At 44.3% G+C, this 24383-nt stretch overlaps 4 protein-coding genes across 5 annotated transcripts; 1 reads left to right on the top strand and 3 right to left on the bottom strand.

The window, feature by feature from the left end:
• Positions 1 to 10556: 10556 nt before the first annotated feature.
• On the bottom strand, positions 10557 to 15234 carry LOC120693400 (E3 ubiquitin-protein ligase RFWD3-like). Its single transcript, XM_039976824.1, has 13 exons — positions 14699 to 15234; positions 14273 to 14351; positions 14082 to 14171; positions 13960 to 14004; positions 13807 to 13845; positions 13446 to 13499; positions 13296 to 13370; positions 12484 to 12594; positions 12248 to 12378; positions 12093 to 12132; positions 11743 to 11805; positions 11479 to 11660; positions 10557 to 11330 (listed from the first exon to the last, which is right to left on the bottom strand). The coding sequence occupies exons 1-13, from the start codon at positions 15217 to 15219 to the stop codon at positions 10835 to 10837; spliced, it is 1926 nt and encodes a 641-aa protein (XP_039832758.1). The 5' UTR covers positions 15220 to 15234; the 3' UTR covers positions 10557 to 10834.
• A 607-nt stretch (positions 15235 to 15841) lies between these two features.
• Positions 15842 to 18517, bottom strand: LOC120693402 (E3 ubiquitin-protein ligase RFWD3-like). 2 transcript variants are annotated; one of them, XM_039976825.1, is made up of 4 exons: positions 18047 to 18517; positions 16828 to 16906; positions 16604 to 16693; positions 15842 to 16461 (listed from the first exon to the last, which is right to left on the bottom strand). In XM_039976825.1, the coding sequence occupies exons 1-4, from the start codon at positions 18226 to 18228 to the stop codon at positions 16141 to 16143; spliced, it is 672 nt and encodes a 223-aa protein (XP_039832759.1). In that variant the 5' UTR covers positions 18229 to 18517; the 3' UTR covers positions 15842 to 16140. The 2 variants fall into 2 exon arrangements, with proteins under 2 accessions (XP_039832759.1, XP_039832760.1); XM_039976826.1 differs by having other exon boundaries at positions 15844 to 16461; positions 16775 to 16906; positions 18047 to 18383.
• Positions 18481 to 20261, top strand: LOC120693403 (arsenate reductase 2.2). The gene is made up of 2 exons (XM_039976827.1): positions 18481 to 18787; positions 19866 to 20261. The coding sequence occupies exons 1-2, from the start codon at positions 18563 to 18565 to the stop codon at positions 20034 to 20036; spliced, it is 396 nt and encodes a 131-aa protein (XP_039832761.1). The 5' UTR covers positions 18481 to 18562; the 3' UTR covers positions 20037 to 20261.
• A 1353-nt stretch (positions 20262 to 21614) lies between these two features.
• Positions 21615 to 24291, bottom strand: LOC120691592 (probable glucuronosyltransferase Os03g0107900). The gene is made up of 3 exons (XM_039974693.1): positions 23566 to 24291; positions 22912 to 23156; positions 21615 to 22693 (listed from the first exon to the last, which is right to left on the bottom strand). Exons 1-3 carry the CDS (start codon positions 24226 to 24228, stop codon positions 22231 to 22233), a joined length of 1371 nt encoding a protein of 456 aa, XP_039830627.1. The 5' UTR covers positions 24229 to 24291; the 3' UTR covers positions 21615 to 22230.
• Positions 24292 to 24383: the final 92 nt, after the last annotated feature.

Raw genomic sequence — 24383 nt, forward strand, 5'->3', positions numbered from 1 at the left:
ACTGCTAGGGTTTTGGCGTGACGCTGAAAAGAAGTTGTATTGATTGATGGTTGTCCTTTACAAAATCCTCAGGTCTACTATTTTATAACTTGATGCTAAAACTCCTAGCTTGTCCCGACTCAACATATTTGTTCCCAAAGAAAACAACTAAATCTACTATATTTACAAGATACTCTTTAAAAGAATTGATGATGTCATCCTCTCGTCCGAGTCGTGACCTGTCGCTGCGCCAACTTGGATCAACCCTTGACCGTGCCTTGACTGCACTGGCATCAGCTTTGACCAAGCCTCCCAGCAATCCTGGGCCAAGCGAGCTTTCAGCCTTCCTGAAAATTTCCTATCGGCTCAATTTTACTTGCAAAAATTGTATTTGTAAAATTTAGCATCAACACTTTTCTAGATGCACTGTGCTAAATTTTATAACCCGCGATTTACAACATTGGCTTCAATGGATCAAAAGGACGTTGAGATGTCATATGCATACGTACACTACTGGAAACTGGAATTTCCCTGAGGGTGAACATACCCACAGGAAATTACAAAATACCGGTAGGAAAATGGAAAAACAATTTCCCTGTGTGTGCCCCGTCAGGGAATAACCGTCAGGGATAAAGCGACAGGGAAATAGGAATTTGCCTGTCGGTTTTTTTCCCTGACGATGTTTGGGATATCCCCGTCGGTGGGCTTTCGTCAGGGAAATTCGAAGCCAGCAAACCTGGCAATTCTTTTCCTGTCGACAAAAACCCACAGAGAAATTCTAAGCAACCAGACCTGACCATTATTTTAACCCACAGGGAAATTATTCACACCGTCAGACCTGGCAATTCTTTTCCCTGTGTGTACATTAATTTCCCCATGAGTTTTTCCTCAACCGACAAGAAAATATGTATTTCCCTGTGTGTTCGGTTATTTTCCTGTGAGTTTTTCCGTAACCGACAAGAAAAGGTGAATTTCCCTGTGGGTTGCTGAGAAACACTCAAGGAAATTGGAAACACACAGGGAAAAGACAGTTTCCAGTAGTGGTAGGTGTGCAGGAGGCTCAGCTAAACAAGACAAGAGCAACAAAAACAAGGCGTTGAGACATCACTTTGGGATTATCAACTCTTGATAATCCCATTCATTCTATTGTTAATAACATATTCTTTACTGATGGTTTGGCCGTTTGGATACACAACATATACAGATTAAGAAGATGGAAGGCTAGTCTGTGCCTAGGTTAAGTTTCAGCAAAAGCCCAGCCCAGTCAATCAGATTTTTTGTGCAGGTTGGAAAAGAGTTATCAGACCAGATGGATCGGATCGGAAATCCCCTGAAAGCAGGATCCTTGGAGATTTTTCGTGAGTCCCTTTCATCTAACGCAGCGACGAAGGGAATGGACGCAGTTTATATTATGAGCATGCTGTCTCGCTCCTTCTCTATCAATATATTGATGACCAGCTATAGCAGTTAACCTACCAGGTCCATTTCCGTTAAAAAACAAAAAAAATACATGCGCCGTGTTTGGTTTTTTACCGACACAATTCCCGAGAACAGAATCTCGCATGCATGGAGTACTAAATGAAGTTTATTTGTAAAATCTTTTCAGGGATGAGTGTAACTTTTCGAGACGAATCTAATGACGGTAATTAATCGATGATTTGCTACAGCGATACTACAGTAACCATCCTCAAATCACGCGGCTAAAGGTCTCATTAGATTCGTCTCGCGATTTACACGGGGGGTTGTGGAGGTGGTTTTGTAATTAGACTTCGTTTACTACTCTAAATTAGTGATCAAAGGTGATACAGTAATTCCGTGAATTTTAACCAAACACGGCCATGAGCAAGCACGTTATGAAATGCAAATTAGGCCTTGTTTGGCTTCAGGACTTTTTTCAGAAGTCCCTATCACATCAAAAGGAATCTTACTATTTTATAGTATTAAATAAAATCTGTTTATAAATGTTTTTTGACAGCTGAGTGCTTTTTCGCGAGACGAATCTAATGAGCCTAATTAATTCACAATTTGCTACAGTGATGCTACAGTAACCATTCGCTAATCATAGATTAAAATACCTCATTAGATTCGTCTCGCAGTTTAGCCCCAGAGTTCTGCAGTTAGTTTTATAATTAATATTTATTTAATACTTCTAAATACTAAAAAGTCCCTAGGACTTTTTTTGAAGTCCCTGTTTCTAAACACCCCCTTAGACTACGTACGTGGCACAAAGACAATTATTATTAAGACGTACGTCCATCAGCTGAGCTAGCCATCACCTCAGGTCCATTCAGAATCACAAAGATCCATAGGTTGGCTGGCCACAGCGCGCGCTACCACTCTAGTATTTGTGGCGGATCTGCAAGGCATGCATGCTGTAACAAGCACGCACTGTGTCGTCGTCGTGGCCATGGGACAAAAGGAGGGGGCAATATTATGGGCTTGTTTAGATCCGTAAAATAGGGGTAAAAAGTGTCATATCGGATATTGTGGTATATTGTAATACTTTTCGTTTATTTGTGGTAATTGTTGTCTTACCATGATCTAACTAGGCTCAAAAGATTCGTCTCGTCATATACATCAAAATTATGCAATTAGTTTTTTTTATTTATCTACATTTAATACTCCATGCATAAGATAAAAAATTTGATATGACAGGTGAATAGTAAAGTTTGGAGAGAGAAATTATGAAAGTGAACAAAGCCAATGTGACACAATCAAGGATTATTGAGATGGTCCTTACATTGTTCGAGTGCACACATACACCCATGTATTAAATACATCTGCTCCATCTTTTGGTTACAACGACGACGACAACGAAAGACCCATACTATATGCTATATGTATCAGTAAACTTAACATGAGAGTAATAATCCATCGTTCCAAATTGTAAGTTATTTTAATTTTTTTAGAGAGTTAACATATTTCAAGTTTGATCAAATTAATATAATAAAATATTAATATTTATGATACTAAATAAATATTATTAGATTCTCATTAAATATACTTTCAAAGTATATTAGTTTTCTGGATTATTCGGATCTCGATCGGTGCTGCAACTTATGCAGCTAAGCATAATTAGCTGCAAATTTAATTTTCTGGATTATGTTATACATATAGGTGTTTTTTTTATAGAGAACGCATCCACCCTTGCAGTTGCAACTGTGGCAGTTCTAATTGCAACTGGTTCGCGTCCAGTAGCAACCGAGTCGGTCTGAGTTGCAACTAGTAGGTTGGTTTTAGTTGCAACTGATTTGCATCCCCAGTTGCAACTAGGTTAGTCTGAGTTGCAACTAGTTCACATCCAGTTGGAATTGATCTATTCCAAGTTGCAGTCGATGTAGTCTCTTGGTTGCAACTACAGGATGAGTGCATTTTGTACAGAGAATGCATCTTGTTGTATTTTAGCCTCGTTGTGTTTTGTTATAATGCACCTGAGTGTATTTTGTATAGAGAATGTACTCACTCTCCCAGTTGCAACTGTGACAGTTCTAGTTGCAACTATTTCACATCTAGTTGCAACCGAATCAGTCTAAGTTGCAACTGGTTCATGTCCAGCAATGAGTCTGTCAAAGTTGCAATATTTCACAGTTGCAACCAGGTCGGTCTTAGTTGCAACTGATTCGCATCGCCAGTTGCAACCGAGTCAATTTGAGTTACAACTGGTTCACGTCCAGTTGCAATTGGTCTATTCTTCCATTCCAAATCAATGTAGTCTCTTGGTTGCAATTGAAAATTAAATATATTTTATACAGAGAATGTACCTTGTTGTATTTTTAGATTCGGCGTATATATATATATATATATGTGTGTGTGTGTGTCCTCGTTGCACTGTCCAGCTGTTTTGAATCAGCAGCATCGTTACGTTTACCATGCATTTCTTCCAACTAGACCTGGGCATGGGCTGCCCGACCCGACGGACCCGACCCAACCCGTCCGAAAATAGCCCGACCCGACCCGACCCGAAGAGTTTGATGGGCGGGCTCGGGTCAAAATTTTTGACCCGGTATGACTGACGGGCCGGGCACGGGCTAAAAATTTTGACCCGAAACCCGAAAAACCCGAAGAAACCCGACATTTTACATAGGCCCGGCCCGACCCGACCCGAACCCGACCCGACCCGACTGGCTGTCGGGTCGGGTGCGGGCTCAATTTTACGGCCCGACCACCGGGTCGGGTCGGGCACGGGCCGCTAGAAAAAACACCAGGCTTTTTTTGACCCGACCCGAACCCGACCCGGCCCGGAGGATGCCCAGGTCTACTTCCAACACACCAGCAATATGCCTATACCACCGCAATGGTACGGTGGTGATGTACAAATTTATATATTAGTACAGGTACGCACACAGGACAATCGATCTTTGTCATTTCTTTGCTGAATTATATTCCTGCATTGTTGTTGCGAGCTCCGAGGCTTTCACAGGATCTTGGACAAGTGATCCGATGGCCTACTCTTGTCCTCAGGCCGTGTTTGGTTTGTAAGTAGTACTAGTAGCACAACTACTGTAGCTCACTTTGACCACTAATTAGGTATACTAAATCAAGGTAATTTACAAAACCAACTCCACAGTCCTGTGCTACTTCATGAGACGAATCTAATAAGGCCTTTGACCGCACGATTAGACGATGTTTACTGTAGCTCTACTATAGCTAATTGTGGATTAATTAGGATCATTAGATTCGTCGCGAAAAGTTATGTCCATCTGTGAAAAGGTTTTGCAAATAAACTTCATTTAATACTTCATGCATACAAGATTCTTTTTCGTGCTAGTAGTACTAGTCTAAACCAAACAGGGCCTGAAAGATACTCCTAGGACATTGCAACTTATAATTAATTAGTGTCAGGACGTACAGGTGTACATCCCTCCAGTTCATGATGATCTAGCTAGCTAGCTCAATGTGCTTTTGTTATGGGACCCCATGAATTGAATGTTTGTAACGATCTTATGGCCGGTTTGCGATACGCGATCTTTACCCGTAAACTCTATAAATATAAAAAAAATTATATCAAATATTGGAACACATACATGGAGTACTAAATAAAGTTTATTTATAAAACTTTTTGTATGGATGGATTGTAAATCGCGAGACGAATCTAATGAGCCTACTTAATCTATGATTTGCAACAGTGATGCTACATTAACCATCCGCTAATTATGAATTAATCATAAATTAATTAGTATCATTAGATTCGTCTCGCGATTTATAACTCATCTATGCAAAAAAATTTGTAAATAGACTTCATTTAGTACTTCAAATTAATAAGATTCCAATGCAAAATTTTTACATATAAAAAACTAAACACGGCCTAATTAACGTACGTACAGTATAGAATCATAGGGAAGCAAGTTAATTTTGAAGGAAATAAAAAGATCCAACTAACTAGACCAATCAAGTAAAACTTTAGAGGAGACCAATTGACAAAATGTAAGTGACAAGCACAATTAATGGTCAGTACAAATACACAAAACAAAGGTGATGGCCTTCTCCTCTTCTCCTCCTCCCTCTGCACCTCTGCATCACAGCGAGCGATGTTGCTAGTCCTCGAGCTCATAGCGAGACTCAGAAGGCGGAAACCTAGGATCTGCCAGTCGATGTTGCGGAGGCGGCGTTGCCATTCCCTCAACTGCTGCTGCCTGGTCAGCCGTGGGCTTCGGCTTCAGAAGGCCCTTCACTTAGAGCAACTGCCCATTTAGGTACCAAAAATTTTCACCCAAAAATTTTCACATCCCATTTGAACACATGTATGAAGCACTAAATGTAATTAAATAATAAAATTAATTATACAGTTTGGATGTACACAACGAGACGAATTTTTTGAGCCTAATTAATGCATGATTAACCATAAGTGCTACAGTAACCCACATGTGCTAATGATGGGGTCAAAGGCCTCAAAAGATTCGTCTCGCGGTTTCCAAGTGAGTTCTGAAATTAGTTTTTTAATTAGTGTCTGAAAAACCCTCCCGACATCTGGTCAAACATGTGATTTGACATCCAAAATTTTTCGTTTTTGGAACTAAACAGCCCACAAGAATAATGATTTAACCTGCTGCTGGCTGTAAGAACTTTTGCAGCTCATCTCTCAATCCACTTGTATAATGGTTTAGCTCTTCATCATAAATACATGATCCACTTGTCTATATCACAAAATTTCTTGATTCTTGTGTCGAAACTGGCTGTAAGCTAACAGCCCACTTCTCCTTTCTCTCTCCTCTTCTCTCTCATCCACCTCAGCATTCAGCCTGCTTTTAGCCCACTATAATACTTACTCTTAGGGTGCTTTTGGTTGGACTTTCGAACCTGCTTTTGCTTTTGCTTTTGCAAAAGCCAACCTAAAGGCTCAAAAGCCACGGATGCTTTTACCCAAAAGCTATTTTTGTTCTATTACAAAGTGAAAGCACATCCACCCTCTTCTTTCAGCTACTTTTAGATTAAATATTTACCCACCTACCACTGGTTATGATGCATATCGGCTCGGGTTCTTTCTTTTCCGTCGCAGTCTCCTCTCTCTCACGACTCTCGGAGCTTACTCCCCGGCGCTGCGAGCTCACCTCGCCGCGAGGCTGCTCCACCATGCAGCCACCCTGCTGCCATAGCGAGCTCCCCCCGGCGTCGGTCGCTTCGCCACCGGCCACCCCGCCGTCGCCGCGAGCTCGACCCGCCGGTGCTGCGAGGCCTCCCCGCCGCCGCCGTGGGGCCGGCCTGCTGCGCGGCCATCCTGCCACTACCGGGAGGCCGCTCCGCCGCTAGCTCGACCCGCCAACGCTGCGAGCTAGCCCCGCTGTCTCGAGCTCGACCCGCCGACGCTCGGCGCTCTACCCATCGTCATCGCGAGGCCACCCACCCACCGCCGCTGTAGCGAAAATGGCTTCTCATGCCATATTTCAATATAATGTTTTGGCGATTGATGGCACACACAACACTTGGACTAATATGATTGTTAAGATGACAATTCTCAGACTTTTAGATTCAAGTGATGACAAAGAGAAGATAGGCGTAGCTAGGACCGATTAGCAGACGGGGGTCGAGGGGGAGCTGCCCCTCGCGGGTCTCAGGGCAGCGCCCTGAAACCTCTTCGGTCCAAAGGACAAGAATTGAAGAGACCATGAAGAAATCCAAGTCAAAGAAATCAAGACAGAGATACTTTAGTATCACCGGTTGAACCGACGCTGAGAAAATCACATACGTCGGTGCATTGACTTGGAGCACACCAGGAATTTTAGTTTCACCAGTTGAACCGACGTTAGGGAAATTGAATACATCGGTGCAATGGACCCAGAAGCTGAGGCCAGGTCTATACACCGGATGAACCGACGATTGGGTCTTGGTGAACGTCGGTGCAGTTGTCCAGAAAGTTGGTTTTTCAGAGTTCACAAGACAACTACACTCACCGGTTAAACCGACGCAGCATCGGTTGATTGCCCGTACACGTAACGACAAGTTTTTGAGGCGGGCAGTTTAGTATCACCGGTTGAACCGACGATGGCTATTGGAGGTGCGTCGGATTAACCGGCGTTAAGTATTTTTCTGGCAGCTTTTCTCCAACGGTTATATTTGCTTGTGCTGCCTATATATACTCCCAAGGCCGGTTCATTTAAGTGTGCTGGAGTTGCTGAAGCCTACTACACTTGAAGAACACCTCCAACCACCTTAGAGCTTCATTGTACATCATATAGGTTTAAGCACACTTGTAAGAGTGCTTAGTGCTTGATTAGGCTTAGTTCTTGAGAGAACTAGCTTGAGTGAAAGTCTTGCTGCGGCAACCATCTTGTGTACTCGTCGTGTGACCCTCCGACTTGGTGTGGAGAGGCAACGACACTTTGTGCGGGGAAGGATACCCCTCTTGGTGAGAAGCTCCGATAGTGAAGACGGTGTTGTGGGTAAAGCTTTGAGAGAGACGGTGGCGGTGGCCTTGTCTTGGTGACTTGGGGTCACTTAGCCTTTGCTTGCCGGGAGCCTTGGTGGCGAACGCAAGACGGTGATCAAGCGGAGAGACTCGGCATCACACTTGTTCGTATTGGACAAGTGGCCGTGGACTTAGGGAGGGACTTGGTGTCCTAACTGAACCACGTTAAATCGTGTGTCTTGGTGTCTTCACGGGAGTTTGCATATTCTCTCTCTTACCTCTTTACTTACCGTATTACGTTTCCGTATTTACTCTATCTTGCGTGCCTTTACTTTCCTAGTTAATTTGATTAGGATTGGCTATAGGTTGCAAGTCTTTTAGGGGTAAGTAGAGAGTAGCATAGATAAACATTAGTCATAACTAGCATGTGTAGGAAGTGTTAGGTTTATCTCATGCAAATAGATTGAGCCCTAAGATAGAAAGCGATTAGCGACCCTATTCACCCCCTCCCCCTCTAGGGTCGGACATCCCGGTGATCCTTACAGCCGCGAGGCCACCCCATCGCGCGGCCGCCCCGCTGCCACCACAAGCTCACACCGCCGCCGCGAGTACGACACGCCGGTGCCGCGAGGCCGCCCCGCCGCCGCCGCGAACTCACCCTGCACGCCACCACACGCTGACCCTGTCGGGAGCTCCGGTGAGAGACAGAGGAAGAAGATGACGCTGACCCTGCCGGGAGCTCCAGTGAGAGACAGAGGAAGAAGATGACTAGGTGAGAGAGAGAGGGAGGAAGAAGGGACGTGTCTCTATGACGTGTAGATTTCACTTGTAAGGGAGGGAAGTTTTATCAAAAGATCTATTCAACCAAACTGGTTTCCAGACAATATTTCACAGCAGGTTTTTCAAAAAACACAGCTCACAGCAATTTTTCCAAAAATTACAGTCCAACCAAATACATCCTTAGCCCCGGCAGCGGCGGTGCGGAAGACGCGGTTGTTGCAACAACACAAGGGGAGCTGGAGGAACTAGATGCTCTCCTTGGGCTAGGCATTTGTACATAGGCTCTAGGACAATCCTAATTAGGCCTTCTAATAGCCCACTAGAGGAAGCCTAGCAATTCTTGGCTGCTGCTGCTACTAGTCCGTAATAGTAATACTTCTAGGAAAAAAATATTGCTATTTCCTTCATTTCAAATTATAGGTCGTTCCAACTTTCTTGGATAATCAAAATATTATTTGACTCTCTAGAACACATGGCTAAATTTTAGTCCTGTCACATCAAAGAGAATCTTATTAGTTAGGAGTACTAAATAAAATTTAATTACAAAATTTTTTGAACATATAGATTCTAATTCGTGAGACGAATCTAATGAGCCTAATTAATTCTTGATTTGCTACAATGATGTTGTAGTAAACATCCGCTAATTATGGATTGCTTTATTGATTCGTCGCTCGCGAATCAGTCTAGAAATTTTGCAATTAGTTTTGCAATTAGATTTTATTTAATACTTCTAAATAATAACTTTTTTATGTGACATGGCTAAAGTTTGGACCTCTGGAACCAAACACTGCACGCAAATTGAACAGCAACACTAGCATTGCTCAGCCGCAGCAACGCTAATCTTGGACGGAACAGAGCGAGCAGCAAGATGCCCGACAACAGGCTAGAATCTCTTCCTGGCAGTAGCACCATGCCCGCAGCAGCTGCAGGCAGCGGGTTCAAGTCGAAGCGGTCGTACCGTGGCTGATCAATGCGCAGCCGGGCTACACCGCGCCGGCGTCGACACCGCCTTCTACGTGACGTGAGTGCGTGATAGGGCCTGTTTGGGAGGTGGGAGTTTAATTTTAGTGAAATAAGTATTGAAATAAGTTTTAGATATGTTTGGACAATAAGCAATTAAACACAATAAGTATACTAGAAAAGGAGGTAGGTGTGAGTATCTGATAGACCCCACCAGCAAATAAACACAATAAGCATATCCTGAAAGTGCTTATGGACTTATAGGGTGCTTAAAGGTAATGCCTCCAATAAGCCCTGATGTTTGGAGGCCAAAAGGCTTATGTGGAGCTTATTTAGAGGGCTTATAATAAACACCCTAGAACCAAACAGGGTCATAGTACTATTTCTTAATTAGGCAGCAGCGACTAGTAGGAGTAATTACTGTACATGCATGTGACTAACTACTAGCTAGAGATAGATTCACTCTGTTCGCTGTTTGGTTGCTCCAGCCAGCCAACAATATTTTTCTCTCACACAGCTCCAGCACCAGCCTCCAGCCACCAGCCAGCCAACAGTATTTTTCTCTCACACCACTCCAACACCAGCCACCAGCACCAGCACAGCGAACAGAGTGATTGCTTGCATCTTCATCAGATGCACGTACCACAAATCCGGATCCATACTCCATACACTATTATGGCTGCGTTTAGTTCCCAAAAAAGTTTGCCCAGTACCCGTCACATCGAATTTTTGAACACATGCATGGAGCATTAAATACAATTGAAAAAAATAACTAATTACATAGTCTAACTGATTCCTACGAAATGAATCTAATGACGCTAATTAATCAAAGATTGGACATTAATTATCAAATAACAACAAAATGTGCTATAGTAGCCAAACTCAAACTTTTTCACCAACTAAACACCTCCTATATAGATATATATAAAAAAGAGACATGCGCTTGCTCAGATTGTGTGCATGTTTCGAGCTGTTGCGTCTTCTTACACGCATATGAAATCTGAATGTTTCATCTCCTCAACCAATGAAATTTGGGGATCACAACTGAACCGTTAAGCATCAGCTCAATATGGACTCTCCAACCCAAGAAGAAATAATAATGATAGCTGCCGCTGCTGCAACGATAGATGCAAGCGTAAAACAACACAATCTGCACAACTATTCATCCTTTCAGTGTCACTACTGTACACGGCAAAAGACTTTGTTTCTTCTTTCTTTCTGTACAGGCTAATCCTATGTTAGGCGAGCTACCAAAAGCTTAAGGCTAGCATGCTAGCTAATTCTGAAGACCTGCAACTTTCCCTTGCTTAAGCACCCAAGGTACCTCCCTCCACCTGGACTTTCTGCATACCTTAAATCAAGGATCGGCTGCCAGTGTGAGCAAAGATCAGCATGAATCGCAAACGAAGGTAGTTGCCACGTCCGGACCCCGCGCAGCGACTCATCCCCATAGGCGAAGAGATGTTGATTGTCTCCATAAGGTATGATTGCTGATTTTGACATGCGCACCTCGCTTACATTGCCATAGCATGTTGTGCCTTCAGCCAAGGATGCATTACCTGTCCTCCTGATAAGGGAGTGGTGGCCTAATTTGCCTGAACCAACAGGGCGTGATGGCGTCTGTGATAGGTACACTTGAGATGTGTTGGCATCTTCTGATGTGCCAACTTTGGGCCGGAAGGAAGCCACCAAAAGATCGCTTGATGGAGGGGCACATGCAAGGGAAATGCATACACGCTGATTGTCCATCCCAGTTAGCAAATGCGGCCTGAAAGATAACCCACAGAAAAATGAGAACCACAATTCATGGACCCGAAAAACATAAATGCACTTACTAGAGATATACCAATCACATCACCATCAGTAAAACCTAACTGCATGATACTATGTTGCCAAACTATTACTGCATCATATACCTGCTTTGATTGTCATCAGGATCCCACATGCAGGGACCTACAGCAGAAGCTGAAAGAATCTTCCTGCACCCATTATTATCAATGACAGAGTGGAGTGTATGAATCGGTTGTGCAGATAACCCCATCATGGAATACAAGGGTCTTGCAGCTTGACGGATATCAAAGACCAAAAGCATGCCATTCTGAAGTATGTAAACAAATCAAATCATGTAAAACATTACAAGCCATGAGAAGCTTAAGATGAGGAGATGCTGAAAGATTAACCTGCAAGCCAGCATAAATATGTTGTGAACTCGATACATCTGCTGAACACGACCAACCAGGGACCTGCTCGGTATTGTGATAACTTAATTTGCATATTCAAACTCCCATCCAGTAAGTTCCAACAAGATGGGGGAAGAAAGTTCAAGCCACCAACACCATGCATGTTTTCATTGATCAAATTCTAAAAAAGTAAAAAGGCTAAAGAAAGAAACAATATATCAAATAACATATCTTACAGGGACCTTCTTGGTATAATTAAAAGCAAACAGTATCGTTAGGTCATTAAATGCAAGTGTTTACACTCTTTCAGGCCAGTGCAAGTGTTCAGATTTGCAAGGTGAGATAATTACCGGCAAATCACACTGAAGAACGACACTGTCTGTTGTCATGCTGGTTTCAAAATACATCATCAGAAGTGTTAGAAAGAAGTACGGCGAAACACAGTATCAAGTAGTTGGGGTAAAAACAGGAGGAACCATGACTTTTCCCAAAATTCAAGACAAACCTGAAGAGCGATAGCCTCCTTCCTAGTGATGTAAAAATAGCAGATCCTCCAGGCAGAATACACATATCCCTAACAGCTTTGGTATCGGGAGGAAGGCGGATTTTTGCTTCATGAGTGGAAAACATGCTAATCTGTTAAAAATTACAATAAAGTGAATGCTGTAAACCTAAATTCTAAAGGTGATAGGCGCAAGTTCAACAACTCATCAGGCATTTTACAAAATTTAAATTATATACCTTGGTAAGAACATATTCAGCACCTACAGCACTTGCCCTCCCAGAAGCAAGTATGATTTGGTTAGATGCATCTATGCTGATGACTCGAGCTCCATCCAAAAATAATTCATTCTACACAACATGGTTAGCAAGTGAAACAATCTCAGGAATTTAATTTGGGATGAACAACAGAAATCAGTATTCACTGACAAAATTGAGAATAAAAAAATGTAATGCATTATTGGGGGGGAAACAGACAATAGAACCCTGAAGGTTGAGTCTTGACTTTATTTAATTATTTATCATAGTTAGATACATTCATTACTCTTTAAAGTTTAAAAGCCATGAAGTTAAACCTCAACAAATACATGAGGCATGATCATGTAGAGCAAGATATTTCATGAGCAAGTGTCATCTGAGATGGAAAGGAATATGCTGAGCGCATACTGGCAAATGGATGCAAGAATAAAATACAGTACAACAATATGAACAACAGATATAAAGCAAGCTTCAAAGTGAAGGTAGCAAAACTAAGATAGGTTATTCTTGCCATGCATTCAATCAACTTGTAAACCATACATGTAATAAATAAGGTAAAAAAATAATCAGATCAGCCTAACGAAAATTCCTAGTTGTTGCCAAGTAACTGGTCAGGGTAAGCAAACACACCAGATAAGAAACAGGTTATAAGAAACTAAAAAGGAACTCAGTATGTTTGAAATAAAAATTGCAGTATCAATAAACCATGTTATAATATTTGTAAAATAGCTCCATTTAGTCCAATGTTGGATATGGAACCAATTCTTGTAATTATGAAACCAAGGTAAAAATACCTGTAAGCTAAAATTTACTGTCGTCGAGCTAGATGGCTCCAGACGTGCAGCTCCATCTAAGTGGCCTGCCACTTTCTTCATAGAGGAACAAAAAGAATCCTTGAGCTATACCACATTACTGTTAATCACTGAACAACTAACTGGCATCACCTGTCTCTTTGAGCTAACAGCATCTATTATTCTCTGCTCCATATCAATCTGCCTCTGCAAGGAACAAGTCGCAATTAAACGTACGCATTAAGTTCTAGTTAAAAAGTGACTTATTGCATTTTTTCTCCGGACACAACAAACAACAAAGAAAGAACACATTATAGGAGATATCTTGGTTCATGATGACCTCCAATATCACAACAACAAAGACTTTGGTCCCAAGCTGGTAGGGTAGATATGTAGATAAATGAGTAACCGGACATACATGATACATCTTTTGTAATGACACTACACACTCAAGAAATGTGATCGCTTCAGAGCATCAACAGAGGAAGAAGCAGACGAAGGTGGCTGGACATACCTTGGTCATCTCCTCAAACAATTTATCATGGTGCAACACCTACAGAGAAGAAAACACACAGGTTAGACGTAGAAGATAGACACTCCCCATATGAAAAGGAATGCAAGGCTAAAAGTTGAAGGACCTGGTAGAGGCCTTAATGAAACTAATTACCTTCTTCTCCAGGGAATCATTTCGCTCTCTTAAACATGAAATTTCCTGGAGAGTTGGAAGAAGCTTTAGTTCACAATCATGAAAAGTTCCAGAGAAAAAAAAAGTAAAACAATCAATCTAACCTTTTCAAGTTCATTTTTTGGAATGGCAACCTCTGGTGCATAGAGATTGATGATGTCCTTATTTTTAAACCTTTTGCCACACTGAGGGCACTGAAATACAAAGAAGAGGAAACTTCAAATCATGGAGAATGATCTCTCCTGGAGGTGGAACCATCACAAAAGTAATTAAACTAGGTCTCGGGAATACAAACCGTGGCACTTGTATTCCCACGCTGGGTTAACCACCTCTCTAAGCAAGATCTCCCGTAGACATGCCCACACGGGATGCAGCTACAGAGTGTATCACGAAGTTAGGCAATTCACATCCTATGCATTGTGCATTCTGAGACAGGATAAGCACATCACAGGAAACACCGATTCAAGTAGAAGAAAACACACTGTCAATAGCATTTTTTTTATGTGCAATTCCGCATTCTCTGAAAAATATTGGATAGTCCTATTAGAAACGGAAAAGACAATACATACACGGCCTAGACGTTTCGATTCATGTTCTGCATAGATATGTTTACAATAGACAGCAAACAAAGAAATTATTGGAGAGGGAAGGCGGCGTAGGTGGATGATTGTTTTTTTTTATTATTCTGAGATAAGAGGCTGGATGATTTGGTGCCGCTCACCTGATGCGATGCGGGCCTTGGGAAGTCCATGGCTCCATACATACGGGGCAGGTGGGCATGTTGGCCCTCTCCGCCGAGCCACCGGCAGCCGTCACCAAGGAAACCCTAGCTTGGGCGGATGGCCCGCAATCTCCACCAGCAAACTCTTCCCTCTCCCGTTCCTCCTCCTCTTCCTCATCATCATCGTCTTCGTCGTCGCTGGATCCTTCACTCTCGTCCTCTCCTTCCTCCTCCGATCCTCCGTCGTCCTCTCCCTCCTCCGACGATCCTCCGTCACCATCGGGGTCCTCCTCCTGGTCCTCTTCGCCGAAGTCAATCTCGACGCCATCTCTGAAGAAATCGTCCAGCGAGACCGGGTGCAGCGTCGGGCCCCTGGCCGCTCGGGAGCGTGATGGCATGGTGGCGGCGCCGGCGCCGGCGCGCAGACGACACAATGGGAGAAGAGGGGAACGGATACTTTTGGCAGCCAGGCGGCGGCGCGCGATCGGACACGACAAAGAAGCTCCCGGAAACTGACCCATGGGCCCCCATTGTCTTACTTGGGGCTTTTTGGCCCAACTAGGCCGTTGTTCCTTTTTTCTTTCTTTTTTTATTACTTTTTCACCGCAAAATAAAAAGAACGAAAGAAAAAACACGGAAGGAAAAGATAAACTGAGACTGCACTGTGCTATTTGCGTGTGCATCTCCAAAGACTGAGGCAAGCTCGAAAAAAAAAAGGAAAAACAAAAGAAAAGATGGTCGCCCAGCGAGTCAAAGGCCTGCACTTTGTCATGTCATCCATCTTTATCTCTTCTCTCAGGGATCACACACAGGGCATGCCGTGGATCACAAATACTATTAGCATATGTACAGTAGAGTAATTGCATATCAACCCGGAAACCCGTCTCCTCTGTCTGGCTGGCTAACTATTAACTAAACCAACCAACCCAAGATGAGAAGATCCATCCAACACAGGTACTACTGTACACAACAGCTAGCAGCATCAGTAGATGAACGAAGCAGAGCTCAACAATCCTGCATTTAAGCTTTTCAAAAAAATAAAAACAATCCTGCATTTAATTAAGAGTCCAGGGACAACACATTATTAGCCTACTCCAAAACGTCACTTCTCAAAAGGGACAAAACATTCCAGAGTCCAGGAGAGAGGTAAACACCCAATTCCATTCAAGCACCTAGTATCAGTTAAGAATTGAAGGGCAATCATCAGTCGACAGTCATCAAAAGTGCACATCAGCATAAGGTAATGTCGTCCCTACTAAACCAATCCTGCATTGCATTCCCACACGACATGATCGGGCCGGGCCAGCTACATATCCCCAAGTCTCCAGCAACGCTGGTCTCATATATATATACACGTCAGAATCAGATGCTATACAAGTACGACACAAAAGGCACCTGATCAGTATGGCAACTGCAAAATTAAAAGGCACGACCACCACTCATCATTTCAAATAATCGGGTTCCAGCAGTCCATCGAAGCTCTGAACCACGAATTCGAGTAGGTCCTCATAGTGTCTATGTGCCATCTCCACCTGCCCCTTCACTGATGCATAGCTAGTCATAACCATCGCCAATACATCCTGAACCAACTTCTTATCCACGTCCTGGTCCTCGGCACCGACAGACTGAGCTAGCACTTCTAGCTTGTCAGCAACTTCAGACACAAATTGCGCTTCTGACTTGGCTTCAGACGCATGCCGTCTTGCTAAAGGCGCAAGAACTGCTAAATACTTGGCAACCCTAGAATAATGTGCTTCTACTTCCTGGTTGATCGAGCATAAGAACAACCCATGAGATGCACCCAACAATCAACATAAAGCAAAAATAATCCAGTCCTAAAATATAACCACAATACTAGGATGATCTAAGACTTCGATATGAGTACAGTATAGGAAAGAAAGGAACCTGTATGCGACAGCAACCATCCCACAGATTCCCTGGTATGTAGAGGTTGATAATATGCTTGCGTTGAAATGCTTCACCACACTGAGGGCACTGAAAGAAAGAACAATTGGCATGCACAGATAAGTTGTCATGCATGTATCTAGGAATAGGATCTGAAACAATCTGATATACTTATGAAACTTTGTTGAACACGAATTTTGCCCATGTAAAAGCATGTCTGACACCTTTGCGCTTGTATTGCCGCAAGCACTCAGCCAATTCTCCAGGCACGATCTGCCATACACATGTCCACAGGGAATGCAACTGCATGTAACAGGTAGGTGATGATTGCATATAAAATATGTATGCATATAACAGGGAAAGCGAAAGCTAGTGCATTTCAAAAGAAAGAACAGATGGGAAAAAACATTGGTTGGCCTCGTTATCAGACTTTTCTTTTCTAGGCTGATTTTGGCTGGTAAAAGGCCGGCTGATTTCGGCTGTTTCAATAGTGTTCTGTGACAGAGAATAAGCCGGAATAAGCCGAAAGCAGACAAGCCGAATACGTTCTAAGCAAATCCAGGGGATACCCACCTTATTTTCATTCGGAAAGGCGTCTAGGGCACGAGGGAAACCATGGTGGAAGCACAGTAGAGCTGTACATCTCGGTGCATAATGAAGGCAGGCAGCAAGCATTCAGAGGAAACCACATCATCACCTTCTCCGCTCCATGACGATGCATTACTGTTAGCGCGCCCCACCTAGCCAACCCGACCATAAAACCCAGGTGTTATAGTGGGAGGGGTGGGGGCTTTTATCCATAGTCCATCATTCACCCTACGGCGTGCGAGCCCGGCGTAGCCCGCAGCAGGTTCTAGTGCCCGGCATAGCCTGCAGCAGGTCTCAGCACACGAGAGGCGCAGGGGAAATCGCGCAGCGGAAATGCGTGGCCGGGTGGGTTCGAACCCGGGACCTCGCCTCTGGTACCATGTTACCATGCTGACCCATGATTGTGTATAATATAATAATATGTACTATGTGTACTTGTTTGGATTCCAATTCCAACTAGGTGATGGTTCAGGACATTAGTAAGCAAGCTCTAGCGACCAAATTAATGCTCGATATGAAAACCGGTGTTTCAAACAAATTAAACAGGGGGAAGAAATCAGCAGTGTGGTGCAGATCCCTAAAAGTTATTACTGCCTGTGGTATTTTCATTCAATTCTCTAACCATATTCCTAAAATTCGAGGCCAAGCATCAATCCTTATTTTCCTATCCCAAACGTGGATCTCCATCCCTAGTTTCTCGGGTAAATCGAGCAGAGTCCTATGTGGAACGAGAATGCCTTTGTCATGGCAGCAGATGACTGGGAAACTAGCTCCATGATTAATAACACTAAATAATAAAGGCGATAGTTGAATGCGACTCTGCTAGTGCAGAAATTTACTAGCAGCTTTTCTCACCAGAGACGATGTGCGCCGCTGCAGGTCGATGGCTCCATACACACGCAGCAGGTGGTCCTCGTCTCCCCGCTGTCATCTTCATCCGCCGCCGCAGCCGCCGAAACCCTAGCTTCCTCCGCATCTTCCTCCTCGGTCTCCACGTCTGTGGCCTCCTCCTCCTCCTCCGCAGGCGGCGAGGACATGGGGTTGGGGACGCAGGATCTGCGGCGAGCTCAGGGACGGCAGAGGGAGAGAGAGAGAGGAACCCCACAGCCAGGCGGCCAGGCCTCGTCGTCCTCCACCTCCAGCCTCCAGGAAGAGCGAGAAGAAGAGAAGGTTGTTGCCTGACAGCCAGGCCTGGGCCACCAAACAGGCAGGCAGGCCGGCCCACCAAGGCGAGGCGGTCAAACCCCTCGCTGAAATACACACGTCGCTCGAGGGGGCCGTGTGTAAAAACACCAAGAATCTCTCCTTCTCCTGTCTCCTCCCTTCCCTTCCCGGCTTCCCCTCTCTCTCTCCGTCTCCGGCGGCCGGACTATGGCTCGGAGGGGCGTGTCCTACGTGTCGGCAGCGCAGCTGGTGTCCATGTCCCGCGACCCCCGCGTCGCCATCGTCGACGTCAGGGATGAGGAGAGGAGCTACGACGGACACATCGCTGGGTCCCACCACTACGCCAGCGACAGCTTCGCCGAGCGGATGCCCGAGCTCGCCCAGGCAACCGGGGCCAAGGAAACCCTCGTCTTCCACTGCGCACTCAGCAAGGTCAAGGTTCCTGTTTCTCCGTTTCTGTGCGCACCAACCTGTAACAAGTTGAAAAAGATCGGGATCTCAAAATGTTTCGTGCCATGTAATCGTTCGCTGCCTCCCTCCCTCGTCCCTCCCTGTGCGTACCATCTCTATACATAAATTGGCGTGATTCAAGACCTTAACTAACTCTGCCTCCCTCCCTGAGTTAGGTACCATTTGGGTTGGGGGAACTTCACGAAAGAAAGCTAATAAAAGCACCAGCTTTCTATTAGGCCGCGTTTGGAACCTTAGAATTGAATTCTATTCTAATAATTATAATTTATAGACACAAATCTATTAAGTGGTTGGAAAGTTGCGGGATGTCAAATTCTAAGCCAAATAGCCTAGTTTATTAAGTAGATTTCAATTCCTCCGAAATAAGAGTAATTTCAACCTTGTTCACAGTTGTAGAATATCAGGGTTAGCTTCATTGTACGCTTGGTTACTGCTGTCAGGTTCAGCAACAACAACAAAAATGCATAAGGGGGCAGATAGTAGTACGTAGATGGTGAAAAGTACTCCGTGCTAATATGTCAATAACAAAAGGAAATCAAGAGACACACACCATATATCCAACAACAACATAAGCCTTTTATCCCAAGCGAATTGGGGTAGGCTAGAGATGAAACCCACAAGACACAAAGGTCACGATTCAGGCACGTTGATAGCTAGTCTCCAAGCGCTCCTATCCAAAGCTACCTCCTCAGAGATATTCCAATCTTTAAGGTCTCTCTTAATCGACTCGTCCCAAGTCAGTTTAGGTCTACCTCTACCCCTCTTTACCTTATCGACACACTTAAGCACCCCACTACGCACCGGCGCCTCCGAAGGCCTCCGTTGGACATGTCCAAACCATCTCAACCGATGTTGGGTAAGTTTCTCCTCAATTGGTGCCACCCCTACCTTTTCCCGAATAACTTCGTTCCGGACTCCATATATCCATTCCTCCTAAATTCTACATGTTATATCACCTGTGTTCTTCAGTCACAAAATCACCTCTCTATTTGAGTCACTGCTGTTGGTCTTTCTTGTAACATGTTCCCTCAAACTGCAGGTGCGAGGCCCATCTTGTGCACAGATGTTCCATGACTATCTATCAGAGGCCAAGGAAGATTCAGGGCTAAAGAACATCATGGTCCTAGAACGTGGATTTAATGGATGGGAAATTTCAGGGAGGCCTGTTTGCCGCTGCAAGGACACCCCATGCAAGGGTGTATGCTCTTAAGTATTTTGCTCATGGCAGATATTGCTCTGTACGTTCCAAGGCATTGAACACCATCACAAGCTATAGATTGATAAAATAGCATGTCTCCATTGGGTGGATCAACAATGGCTTGTTTCCATGAATAACAGCTATTGTCGCCTTATGGCATGTAAACTTAAAAACCACATCGGGAATGCTTGGAAATGTTTTGCTCCCGCCAACCTATGGGCATTCGCATCCTGTCTATTGGCTGTACTTTCTATGTTCTCCACAACATGCATGCATATTTTTACCTTTTCTTTTCTCGAACACGCAGTCTTTGTATTTAAGAGAGAAAAAAGTCCAAGCCCTTGTTTAGACTCCTTCAAAATTCCAAAACTTTACAAGATTCTCCATCACATCGTCGAATCTTTGAACACATGTATGAAGTATTAAATGTAGCTAAATAAAATAACTAATTATACAGTTTGTCTATAATTTGCGAGACGAATCTTTTGAGCCTAGTTAATTCATGACGGGATAATAATTACCAAATACAAACGAAAGTGCTACAGTGTTTTACAGCCAAAATTTTATACATCTAAACAAGGGCCAGGTACAAACCCATCACCTTACCTTATACTGAGTAAGGGATGCAACTGTTTTGGGAAAAAAATGAATATTTTTACTCTTTTTCACAAATGTTTCTCCAACTACTCTTTCTGGACAAAGAAATTCATATCCTTTTTACGGAGTATTGTTCAATTCTGGTTACCAAAGTAATGTCGGAAAAAAGTTTCCCAAAATGATCCATTTTGCCTGGGTAAATGTGCACATGTACACTTGTACAGCGTGCTGCTACACTATTTCAGCCACAATTTTTTTTTAGGTAACAGGAGGGGTGTGAGCCCCTATTGGTCATATATGTTGAAAATGAAAAGAGTTTTACAAGTGTTTACAGCTAAAAACAACAAAGTGAAATTACAAGACAGACTCTAGCCATCGACTTGCTCAAATTTGGATCTGCTTATATAATTTCCGAGTAAAGAACAATATATATCTTACCTATGAGTTAGTATTTTCTTATGTCTAGTATAGGTAAAGAAATATAGGTCTAGGCAGATATTTTCTGATGTCTAGATCCAAAATTTACCTATGAGTTAGTATATATTGTTGTTTATTCGACTTGCTCAAATTTGGATCTGCTTTATATAATTTCTGAATAAATAACAATATATGTCAGTAGTATTTTCTTATGTCTAGTATAGGCTGCTGAAGAATGAAGTGATTTTTTAGTTACTGCCTTACTTATGCCGTGGAGTCGGACTTCTAGAAGGGAAGCTCCAAATACAACCCAGGGAAAAAAAACTAGTTATTGCCTTTATTCGGACTTCAGTTGTAGTTTTATCTGCTGTGCTTAATTCTGGAGATGTGTTACAATGATATGAACTGTCGAAAATTGCACTGTTGAGAAGTACGATGGTTGAGGGAACGGTTATAAAAAGCGAGCAACAAACCAGATATTTTCTTTCATAACTCTGATACTTATTTGTGCTCGTCAGGAGGTTAAAATGAACATAAATTGATTTTCCCTCTGGACAAGACATTTGCTTCTGTAAATTTCAAAGAATAGATGTTAATCATGTTTCATTGTGCTTTTAATAGTAGAGTGCTACAGGTTGTCATCCAATCACCAATGCATTCTTTAACAGTTGACACCCTTCGATTTACAGGATACTAATTGGAAAAGCCTACAAACTCTACAAGTGTACAAGTACAACCAGAAAATACATAGATATGCACATAATGTAAAACAATAAGATCTATGTTCTTCCTATGGCAAGAAAAGCATGCTCTTCCCACTTCTCCAAAGAATAAATAAATGAGTAAAAATTTCCCTGTACACAAAGAGTCGGTCAACTTGTCGCACTGAGATTGAGATCCCCAGTTAGGCACCAACCCTGGTTGAGCTAGTATACCATTTGACTGATGAAGGTTGGGATCTCTGGTATGAGATTTATATTCTCAGTTTCTGGCAAGAAGAATACATCAGAAGTAGAGCTCTGCTCTGGTTTGAGATTCATATTCTGAATTTCTGACCGGGAAAAAAATCCATGTAAGAAGTAGATCTCAGGCTCAAGCCTGGACTGACCGTCGATGCTGTGAGTTAGGCATGTGGCAGCAGCCAAAAGTTGCGCAGCTGCAGCAAATTGGGCAATCAGATCCTCTCTGGTCTTCACCTCCAGGAGCGATACCTTCTCTGAGACTGGTCTAGCAAAATCTCAAGTTCCCTCAACACTTGCCATGTAGCATCTCCCACTTCCATTGGGCGGTTGAAAACCAGGGCCTTCCGCTTCATTGGATCCCACAAGTTCCTCTGTATTCTGGTCAAATTGGTCGCCACAACCTGATCGAGCACCATCTCAAGACTGGCTATGTCCTTCTCAGCCACCTGCAATGAGATCTCTGGCCACCGAAGGACAGAAGGGAACGGCAGACGTATGTTATCAGCAATTATGACGGGAATGCAGCCAAGGAGGACTGATTCCACAAGCCGAGGACTCCATGGAGCCCATCCCAGCGGACAGAGACAGAACAGAGAACGAGCCATTTCTGATTGGTAGTTGTCGAACCGCTTTCTCTTAAGATAAAACTTGCGATTGCGACCATAATGCTGTAGTAACTCAGTCCTCACCTTCCTGTTATAAGGAGAAGAAGAAGGTATTAAAGTCACATTGAGTTTAAATTCAAGATCTTGAAATTGATACGTGGAAGTATTGATGAGAACGGAACTATTGTGGATAATGAGGCAGAAATTAGGAATACCCCCTAAATCAGCCCGCTTACAAGTCATCATGGGATAATTGCTATATGAAGCGACTAAATGAGAAGCAAGGGTTTGCGAGTATATTCTTACTTGCTGTAGAAGCGGCCACTAATGTTCTTGGGGTGCACCTCCATCTTGCCCCGGAAGAAGGCAAAAATGTCCCTCCGCACCTTCTTCGGCTCCGGTAGCTCATGAGCCACCTCTGGTGGCACATGAGGTGGGATCACCACATGCTCCACCTCCTGACATACGTGATGGCCCTGCACACCAAATGTCTGCAGCAGGATGGATCTCTTGAGGAACTCTGGTATGCCGTCGGCGATGGCCACATCCTCCTAATAAAAAAGAAGGAACTTTTTTAGTGAACAGACAATTCCCTTAAATAAGCAGGGTTGGCAAACTGAGTGGAATAAATTGTAAATTTTGAGTTCTATCATGACACCGCAAGATGAATTCCTAAAATCTGGGGTGAGAAATTAGGCAATAATTAAACGAACTCGATGAGTATCAGTTTCGGATTTAGAAGCCGTTTCGTTAAGATGCATTCCATAATCCAGAGGGATGAATGAATCCCAGTAACGAATAGCAGTTGCCGCTGCTCTATGCCATTTCCAAGCCAGAGAGCAAGCAAATAGCTTGTCTCTTGCAATCTCCTATTGGGCCGCAAGAAATTTCGGTGCGCGAGCACAGCACGCAACCACCGCAACAAACAAATCCAGACGAAGCCGGAGCGAAGTCACTGACCATGGGATGGAAGCAGGCGCCGAAGTCGTGCGAGGCGACGAAGACGTGGTCGGCTCCGGCGGAGCGATTCCAGTAGGGCATCTGGGTCCGGAGGAGGTGGACGGCCTCGGCGAGCAGGCCCCGCGCGTGCGAGAGCGAGGGGAACCCGTTGGGCGTGGAGAAGTTGCAGGAGACGTAGACGGGGACGAAGAAGAGGTCGGCGTCCTCGGGGCGCGGGGCGCGGCCGGCGTAGGCCAGCAGCGCCTCGTGCACGGCCACCTCGGCCGCGAAGAGGTGGCGGGCGCAGCGCGCGTCGGCGGACACCCAGTCGCGGTTGAAGCGGGCGGGGAGGTCGTAGACGTAGATCCGGACGGGGGTTGCGGTGGTGGCTGAGAGGGCACGGGCCTTGGAGCGGAGGAAGGCGGAGCGCCGGAGCGGCGCGGCGGCGGGCGGCGTGGAGGAGATGAAGAGGTAGACGGAGAGGGCGAACCACAGCAGGAGGAGGAGGAGCCACGTGGAGTGCTTCCGCAGCCTGCCACTGCTGGCGAGGGTGGGAGCTGCTGGGCTTCTCCTCGGCTTGGGATCTCTCATGGCGCGGCGCCGGCGGAGGCGAGGGTGGAGCTGACAGCTGAGGCTATGCTGCCGCCTGCCGCCTGCCGCTTTGGCTTTGCTTAATTGCTTCATGACTTGGGAGGGGTGGTTTTGGCTGGTGCTGACCCAGCAAAGCAAACTGCACCTTTCCCCTTCTTTCCTTCCTCGCTCCAGTCGCTGATGATTTGATTCTACAAAAAAAAAATGCCCCCTCCATAACATATTAACGTTTAGCATATTTCTAGTAA

The sequence above is a fragment of the Panicum virgatum genome, chromosome 9N (assembly GCF_016808335.1).
Source record: "Panicum virgatum strain AP13 chromosome 9N, P.virgatum_v5, whole genome shotgun sequence".
Taxonomy (NCBI): Eukaryota; Viridiplantae; Streptophyta; class Magnoliopsida; order Poales; family Poaceae; genus Panicum; species Panicum virgatum.

Coding starts and splice junctions, on each gene's coding strand:
- LOC120693400 (XM_039976824.1), bottom strand. CDS start 15,219: ATGGGTCAGTTTCCGGGAGCTTCTTTGTCGTGTCCGATCGCGCGCCGC. Junction 14,352..14,698: donor CAAGGCCCGCATCGCATCAG/GTGAGCGGCACC, acceptor TACACTCTGTAG/CTGCATCCCGTGTGGGCATG. Junction 11,806..12,092: donor TTCTTCAGTGTGATTTGCCG/GTAATTATCTCA, acceptor AATACCGAGCAG/GTCCCTGGTTGGTCGTGTTC.
- LOC120693402 (XM_039976825.1), bottom strand. CDS start 18,228: ATGTCCTCGCCGCCTGCGGAGGAGGAGGAGGAGGCCACAGACGTGGAG. Junction 16,907..18,046: donor AGCGGCGCACATCGTCTCTG/GTGAGAAAAGCT, acceptor TGTTACATGCAG/TTGCATTCCCTGTGGACATG. Junction 16,694..16,827: donor GCGGCAATACAAGCGCAAAG/GTGTCAGACATG, acceptor TCTTTCTTTCAG/TGCCCTCAGTGTGGTGAAGC.
- LOC120693403 (XM_039976827.1), top strand. CDS start 18,563: ATGGCTCGGAGGGGCGTGTCCTACGTGTCGGCAGCGCAGCTGGTGTCC. Junction 18,788..19,865: donor TCCACTGCGCACTCAGCAAG/GTCAAGGTTCCT, acceptor CTCAAACTGCAG/GTGCGAGGCCCATCTTGTGC.
- LOC120691592 (XM_039974693.1), bottom strand. CDS start 24,228: ATGAAGCAATTAAGCAAAGCCAAAGCGGCAGGCGGCAGGCGGCAGCAT. Junction 23,157..23,565: donor GCGCCTGCTTCCATCCCATG/GTCAGTGACTTC, acceptor CTTTTTTATTAG/GAGGATGTGGCCATCGCCGA. Junction 22,694..22,911: donor AGTGGCCGCTTCTACAGCAA/GTAAGAATATAC, acceptor TCCTTATAACAG/GAAGGTGAGGACTGAGTTAC.